Source organism: Prunus dulcis, chromosome 8 (assembly GCF_902201215.1).
Source record: "Prunus dulcis chromosome 8, ALMONDv2, whole genome shotgun sequence".
In the NCBI taxonomy this organism is placed as follows: Eukaryota; Viridiplantae; Streptophyta; class Magnoliopsida; order Rosales; family Rosaceae; genus Prunus; species Prunus dulcis.
Genome location: NC_047657.1, coordinates 7,102,287 through 7,110,756, shown reverse-complemented (window position 1 = coordinate 7,110,756; position 8,470 = coordinate 7,102,287). Strand labels below are relative to the sequence as shown.

The window sequence follows — 8,470 nt, the reverse complement described above, 5'->3', positions numbered from 1 at the left end:
GAAATGTCTTTTGGTGCTACATTCAAACATATTGGGGGCCAACCTCAACCTTTCTATTTTGTTAATTCAATCAATAGTCATGACTTCATTAATTCATGCATCTCTTTTTTTTTTTCTTTTTTTTTTCTTTTTTTTTCTTTCTGTTTTGTTAATTCGATAGTCATAACTTCTATAATTTATGTTATTTCTCAGTATCATTGGCAGGCAAATTTAGTCCTGTAATTTGGTTTTGGTTTCGAATCCAAATCATTAATTTCACGATATCCTATATTTATATGATCTAGGGTGATAATACCAAGATAATTACTTCAGAATTCTATTTGATTTAAGATCCTATACATTATAGGAAGCTTTTTCATTTTGGATACAAACAATATTGGGGAAGGGGAGAATCGAACCTAAGACCTCAAGTTCACGGATAAATATTCTTAACAAACCACTTGAACTATAAACCCCTTACATACATTATTCCAAGCTTAATAAGTTGGAATGACTCATTCAATTCTTTGATCCTTGTCTCTCTCCTTTGTTCTTATTTCACAACACCAACAAAATTTAAGTACTTTGAGACAGCTGAATTGTATCTGTATTCAGCATTAGGGGTGCGGGACTCTATTATCTCATTCTGCTGATTTAATTTTCGGTAGAATTTGCTTAACCTATTATTATAGCATTAACAAAAAATTTAGTGAAGTTACAAGATTGTACTAATAGAAAGGGAACATCCATGGTCTTTTTTTTATTTTTTTTTATTTTTTATACAAGCGATATTCTACTTTAATCAAATCTAAACTAGGGGAGGGGAAAGTCATCCATCAACAAACTTTGTTGACCACAGCAGCCCAACTCTATAAATTCTACAGTGGGAAACTCATCTGGCTCAGCTATGAGTCAACAATATATCACCGAACTTGTGCTTTATCAGAAGTTGAGCCTCTTCAACTAGCCTCTTTACCACCTCCCCTGCAGGTAAAATTTCCTTGATGAGGCCTACACTTTGGCCAGCATACATCACCATGCCTTCAATGTCACCAGTTGCAGTCACATTTGGAACAGTACCGGCAAGACGACGAATTTCTATTTCCTGTTGGAGAACATAACCCAGAAATTGTTAATGGTTCATGGCCTGTATCTTCAAATAAAGTAGATGCTTTACTTGTCAATTATGACAGGATTTCATTCTCACCCTATCATGTATTGTCGAATGACCGATGACAGGCTGATCTGCTTCATTCTGATGAGGAGGAAGAGATTTCCAATCATTGAAGAATGGTGTATACAGAACGCGATGCGGCGCTCCAGGCCACCTTGCACGCCCGAATACATCAGTGTACTCAGTTCTGTCAAATTCAACCAGCTTCCTCTTGTATGTGGGATGAGCACGGCTTTCCTGAGTTGCAAGAAACCTGTAATATAATGAGAACAATCTTATATATCAACCAAAATCAATAAAGATAAAACTTAAGTTTGACAGATGATAAAAAAAAGTTCTCAAACTGTGATAGTTCAGAATGTTTTTCATAAGTTGAACTATATAAAGATGGAGTATATGAAACCTAGTGCCTAGGCAGACCCCTTGAGCACCAAGGGCCAGAGCAGCAACATATCCACGGCCATCCACTATACCACCGGCCGCGATAACAGGTATATCCCGATCTCCAACAAGATCAGCTACCTTGGGCAACAATGAAATCAAAGCATCCTGTAATATATTAACAATAGAAAGCACATGGATGTCAACACTTATCAGTAAATCCTTAGACAAAAAATCAGGCAACAGATAAGCAAAGAACGAATAAAACACAAAAACACGAATGTGAAGCAGCAGTGCCAAACCATAGAGTTCTTTCTGGGACAAGGTCAAAGGTTTTAGTTCAAGACATTGACAATCCAAAGAAAAAATTACGATACATATATAATCTTATCCAGGTGACATATGCAAAAAGGGATATTTGAAACAGAAAGAAACTCATCAATGAACAGATAGTTTCTTCTCTTCTTTTTTATTTTACTTATAAATATTAACACAGCGTGATAACAGATAATGAGCTATCTGTTAATACATTTGATTGCTTTAACTCTATCTAGCGCTTTGTTCTTTTGGAGTCATTGTTTCAAAGAAGAGGTAAACCATCCCGAACCGAAATTTACATTCTTTCATACTATGTTTTAATGTTATTTTATATTCCAAGTGAACAAATACAGAGCAATCAGATACAACTACCATTAACTCTAGAAGCGAAAATGTTATAATGCTTTTATAAAGAAAAAACACTCATACATTTGGATCCCAGCAAAAGCTCTCACCTGACTGATCACATGCCCTCCTGCTTCACGCCCTTGAACAATAATTGCATCTACACCAGCATATATTGCTTTATTCGCTTTGTCCAAGCTGCCAACCTGCAATGGAATTATATGGAACTCAGCAGGAAGTCCGGGGAAAAAATAATCAACAAGGCAATAATTATTTTGCATCAAAGTGAAAAGATAGACCAACCATCCATCAAGTAAACCATACTTCCCTTAATCTAACCTTTGAGCCATGTTCAGCACTCTACATACAATTCTTAAAAGGATGAAGAGAAAAAGAGATACTTTCCGAAGAGCGGAAAGCAAACAAAACAATTCTGATAAACCTGATATGAATGGTTGAATGAGGAGAGAAATGAAAGCAAACAGCTTACTATGTCCTAATTATCATTGACGACAGTATTGTTTAAGGAACACTTACTTGAGGAACAACCTTAACCCCAGACTGATGAGCTTTCAATACAAGCTCCTCTGAACATTCACCCCAGTAAACCTGCAGCACTGCTACCTTTTCATCCAAAATGACTTGTATATTTTTCTCATGCGGAAACGCCAGAACAACACCAACCCCAAACGGTTTGTCAGTTAAGCTTCGAGTCTTCCTTATGAGCTCCCGCAGGTAATGTGGTGACTCCTGATCAGTCAAAATTAGTATATCAGAAATTTCTTCTTTAATGGCCTATGTTCACAAGTTATCCTGTATTGTTTATATTCACATAAGCTTAACAGCGATTTGCTGCTAAAATACTGCAAGGAGACCATAGTACCAAGAAAGGCCTGTTATTGTATATTGATATATTCACATAATCAATTCGGAGAACCGTTTAGCTGCTTTTTCCCATATCTTTCTTTTTCTTTTCCACTTTGCCTGTTTGTTTCCACCTTTATGGAAGAGATTATAACTATCACAGATGCACTTTCAGATTTCCAAATGACAGGCCATACTCAACCTTGAACCACTGATCTGAATTTTGCAAGAGCTTCCTTGGAAAAGTTAATGATGTGCCATAGAAAAGAAAAGAGGCGAGGGCATGGAAAATGGCCTCAGGCTTAATTACGCGTCCTCACTCTCTCAGGTTTGAGACTAAGTGGGCATGTATTTGTGCATTTATGATCAGACTTCTGGGGTATATGAATTACGCAGCCAAGAAAAAACAATCAAAGGCATGAAGACTTGAGCGATAATCATTAAGGCTCACGGTCATCTCAGTCCTTGATTTCTTCACTAAAAGAGGGAAATAACGTTCAAACTGGTTGGAAGAAGACAAATGACCAATCTAATCCAAAGAATTAAAAGAGTAAGACTTAGAAAATGGACTACAAGTCCTAAAAAAGTTTATGAACAAAGGAAAATCTCAAAATTAGAGCAGCACTCAGTTGAACTGATGTACCAATTTGAGGCAGAGAAGTCTGTATTCAGGGAAATTGACATGGATGCAGAGTAACTCCAGTGGCTAGCTGGATGTTATTGCTTGGCACGATCCACATATGCGTCCCGAATCGTTATTGTTAAAGCACATATTAAAGTGTGAACATTCAAATAAAGCCAATTTGCAATGGTTGAAGAGGCCCAAAATTTCATAAATAGCTTAAAGGCAAGGCTTAGTATGAATGATGTAGAAAAATTGAAGGTGCACAACACACAGACTACATGAAAAAATACCAGGGTTTGTACTTTCAAGTTTTGAAATTTGCAAGAGGTAAAAATTTAGCTGATATTGCTAATCAGACCAGACCTGAAGAGGGAAGTCAAATTGATCTCCAAATCGACCTTTAAGTTTTGAAAGTAGGAATTTAAGTTCAGAAACCAAGGGCTTCATCCATCCAAAGAAAAAAGGGGGTAATTACTTGAGCAATTGCAGGGAAAACACAGAAATATTGCAAACCATCCTTAGCTAGTTTAATCATATTATTTTCTAATTAGATAAAACTACTATCAAGAACAATATTGGAATTCTGATATGGGAAATTAAGATTATAAAAGAAAGAAATGGAAATAAAAGAAAAGTGACAGGAAAGAAGCGTACCCAATCAGGGGCTCTGAGGAAACCAAGTCCCCCAGCATTAGCAACAGCAGCAACAAGCTCGGGTCCAGCAATATCAGGTCCCAATGGTGCTTGAACAATTCCATACTCAAAACCCAATATCCCACCCCAACCCATCTCTCTCTCTCTCTCTCTCTCTCTCTCTCTCTCTCTCTCTGTCTGTGTATATGTATTTATATTGCTCAGTGGGTAGTAAGATGGCTGCTGCTGAGTGATGAAGCGTGAACGTGGACAGTGTTATGAATGTTTATGTAGGAGACCTGTTGTTTCTGGTTTCAACACGTAAGTTAAAAACTAACGCGTTCTTTTTATTTTCAAAATAACGTCAGGGGGGACGTCAACTTCTGGATTTTCCTTCTTATTTTTTCCACAACAATTATAATTTTGTGCTGATCAACTCCAATCGCAATTCTCCAGCGTTAGAAGAGTAGTCAAATTTGATTTTTTTTTTGTTTTTTCAAACTCAAGTAGCCAAGAACATTTACCCCCATTTGACGTTATTGGTTCGATTTCTCCTTTTGAAATATTGCTTATATAAAAGACAATCAAAATTAAATAAATAAAAATAGAAAAATCATGACGCATGTTTGGTAAGCCTCACTCTCTTTGACTATGCTAAATAGGACTTGAAGCCCATGTTTGGTAAGATAGAGGACTAAGTTAAATGGGATTGTGGAGTCCAACAGTAGAAAAACCCCCTCACTTGCTCTCCTCATACAGAGAGCTTAAAATTTGTTTCGTAAGATAAGCCCTTCGTTAAACTGAGAACACGCAACTCAACCTCTCTCTCTCTCTCTCTCTCATTCGCGACTCCGGCTCTCTCTCTCTCTCTCTCGTTCACATACGCGACTTCGCCACTCCTTCGTTCAACATCGATTGCTCACAGGCAAGTTTTTCTGATCTCTCCTTTTTGATACCTCTCTTATTTCTTCTTCCACTTTTCTCATATGCTCTCTCTCTGTCTGCAACATTTTTCAAAGGTAATTTTTCATGGGTGTTGCTTTTTCTTTGGGTGTTATTGAGAAATTTCATTGTTAGATTGTTTGTTGAGTTGTTATTTTCTATCTATCCTCTATTTGGTTGCTTGGAATTTTAGGCAAGAAAAAGGGAAATTCTTCCATTTTTGTGTTTTATGCTGTTATAGATTATATAATAATTAGTGGCTTCACTTAAGCGGATAATGGAAAGAGAATTAAAATTTTAGCTGCATGTGTCATTTTACATCAATTTCTCAGCAACCAAATAGTGTATTAGGGTTTGAATGTGGATTAAGCACTTCCTATTTCCTCTCTTAATTGTTTGTTTACAAAAATTGCATCTTTTGGTTAAAAGAACTGATATTGTTCAAGCTTAACTTGTTATAACTTGAAAGTGTTTACACCATAGTGAACCGAGCAGACCCAGCATCAAAGCGACTAGCACCAAGGCAGCCACGCCTTCTCCCCTGCCGAAGGAAGACACACTTCCGAAGTGCCAGACACCTGCTGAAGCTCCCAACTGTCAAACCTAATCTCCAGGACACGTGTCGCCACCACGACGACTTGCACAAAGTCCCACATTGGAACTTTGTGCAAAAGCTCCAACATTCACCTCTCTATAAATAGGGAACAGTACCCAAGTAAAAAGGGTAACTATTCTCCCACTTTTACTGTTACTCTGCCAGAATTACTACATGTAACTGACTTAGGCATCGGAGAGCCTTCGGCCGGCACCACACCGGTGTCCGAAGCTTAACGATTGCTTCTCCCACTTTATCTTCTGCAGGTCTCTCACCAACCTATTTCACCAAGGGCCTCAGCCCTCTTCCCTGCTGAAGACCCTGTACATCTCATCACTAAGTTGGACTCAATATTGGCCAGGCCATTTTGAGCATCAACAGTTTGGCGCCGTCTGTGGGAATTCGATACTTGAATCCCCTCTTTCTCTATCAGCCCAGCTGGCTCCTTCACCCATCAGGCCCCGTCGCCTCTTCTTCACCCCACACTCTGCTATGCCGACCGAGGATAGCCGCGATACCCAGCACCATACCCCCCGCGAGGGTACTTCCCGAAGGAAATCTTCGGGAGATGCCACTCTCCAGGCAGAAGTGGAGCGCCTCCGCGACAGTATTACTAAAATGTCGGAGAAATACGAGCATCTTCATTGCCGGAATGCTGAGCTAGAGCATGACTACCGTGCTCTAAAGCGGAACCAAGAGAGGACTCGCGCCCAGGATGCCCAACAAGACCTCACCTAGAACATTGGGCATACTCAGCCGAACCAGCAAGTACATTCCAGCCACAGTGCCCCAGCCCAATCCAGGCTCGGCAAAGGTAAAGACCACCTTCATCCAGAGCTAACCCAGTCACGACTCCTTTGCGTTGCCCCACCGAAGGACCGGCCCCATGAACCAGTCAGGATCTACCAAGATTGCAGGGATCGTATCTCGGACCGTCAGCCAGGACCGATCCCTATCCCTGTCAACCTCGAGGACCCACGGGTGACACACCTAGGCCCTTCGCCAGGCCCCGTCCGCATACCCGACGGAGAAGGTGTCGAGGACTCGGATAGTTGGGAATTCTATAATTCGGAGGCCTGGCCAACTTACCACACTGAGGCGCCGGAAGATTGGGAACATTCCCTAGCCCCTGTTTACCCCGTCCCCAAGCCTTTGGCACCTAAAACTCTTCCTCATGCCAACCCGGCCATGAGGCTTCTCTTTGAAAAGGTCCGGCGCCTGGGGAGCGAACAACATTGCAGCCATCAACCCCTCTGGGCAAAACCACGACCGGGGCCCTTTACTGAACGTATCCTCCACTACCACCAGGAGAAAGATATCCAGCCACTCCGCATCGCTTTCTACACTGGCACGGAGGACCCTCTCACCCACATCCACTCCTTCTAGTCTGCCATTGGGTGCAAAGGCCTCACTGATGAAGGCATGTGCCTCCTTTTCCCTTCCACCCTCAGCGGCGCGGCCCTGAATTGGTTCTATAGGCTCCACCCCCACACTATCAACTCATTCGATAGTCTCAAGCAGACGTTCCTGGATCATTTCATGATCCAGACTGATCGCCTATATTCTGCCGACGACTTGTATATGCTTCGGCAGGCTGAGGATGAACCCCTTCGGGAATATGCAGCTCGGTTCAGTCACAAATACTCCCGCTGCCGGGACACTGACGACTGCGCTGCCTTCGGCGCTTTTAAGAGCGGCCTTTGCGAGTCCAACTTCCGCTACCTGGTTCATAGCAATAGTTGAAACACATATACAGAGCTAATGAAACAGGCAGCTATCCATGCTAAGGCTGAATACTTCAATTCCAAGCGTGGCCCAGCCAATCTGGCGCGCAACACTTTTGCCGATCCACCATCTGCTTCAGCACCTGCTTCAGCCCCACCTCAGCTTTCTACCCCTGCCCCAAGTACCCAGGGTAGCCAACAACATAAACGGAAGGATGGCTACCAGCATCCCTTCAGCAATAACAAACGTGGCAGACATGACAACCACCACCACTCTAGTGGAGGCAACCCCCCCAAGACTGGTGATCGGGCCCCACTTCCCTTCACACCCAGGCCCAGGTTTGAGGTTTTTACTACCTTCAACACCCCCAAGACTGGTTGACTATCCTACATGGCTGGCCAATGTCGTGATGGTTCGTAAACCAAGAAAAGGCTGGCGCATGTGTGTCGATTACACCAACCTTAATGGGGGAGCTGGGTCCGTAGAGGGTTTTTTTTTTTTTTTGGGGGAGCTGGGCCTTCGAGGGGGCCGGGTCTTTTGAAAATTTTGGAGAGACTCCACTTCTTCCATGGCTCTTGCCGTTCGGCAAGCATCTAGCCCCTTTTTTTTTTTTTTTTTTTGCTAGGAGGGTTTTGGAGTTGGGTCCTTCGACAAGTGTCTAGAGTTGGGCTCGAGCTAGGCTTCGGCAAGTAAGAAGGGCTAGGGTTTGAAATGGGGGGTTCGGGTCTTCCTTCATATAAGACCTGCCGTGTAGCTTGGAGCGCCGTGTAGCTTGGAGCTGGAGTTATCAAGCTAGGTGCGACGTGTGCCGTGTAGCTGGAGCACGGGTTGAACCTAACCAACCTATCTTTCCAGCGAAGCTGCTCATCCACTAGTCGGTCCATGATGT

At 42.1% G+C, this 8,470-nt stretch overlaps 1 protein-coding gene across 1 annotated transcript; it reads right to left on the bottom strand.

Annotated features, from left to right (window-relative positions):
- Nucleotides 1–649: 649 nt before the first annotated feature.
- LOC117638754 (NADH:quinone reductase) lies at nt 650–4,544 on the bottom strand. Its single transcript, XM_034373863.1, has 6 exons — nt 4,341–4,544; nt 2,735–2,947; nt 2,308–2,403; nt 1,557–1,702; nt 1,187–1,406; nt 650–1,084 (listed from the first exon to the last, which is right to left on the bottom strand). The coding sequence occupies exons 1-6, from the start codon at nt 4,473–4,475 to the stop codon at nt 881–883; spliced, it is 1,014 nt and encodes a 337-aa protein (XP_034229754.1). The 5' UTR covers nt 4,476–4,544; the 3' UTR covers nt 650–880.
- Between the last annotated feature and the right edge of the window lie 3,926 nt (nt 4,545–8,470).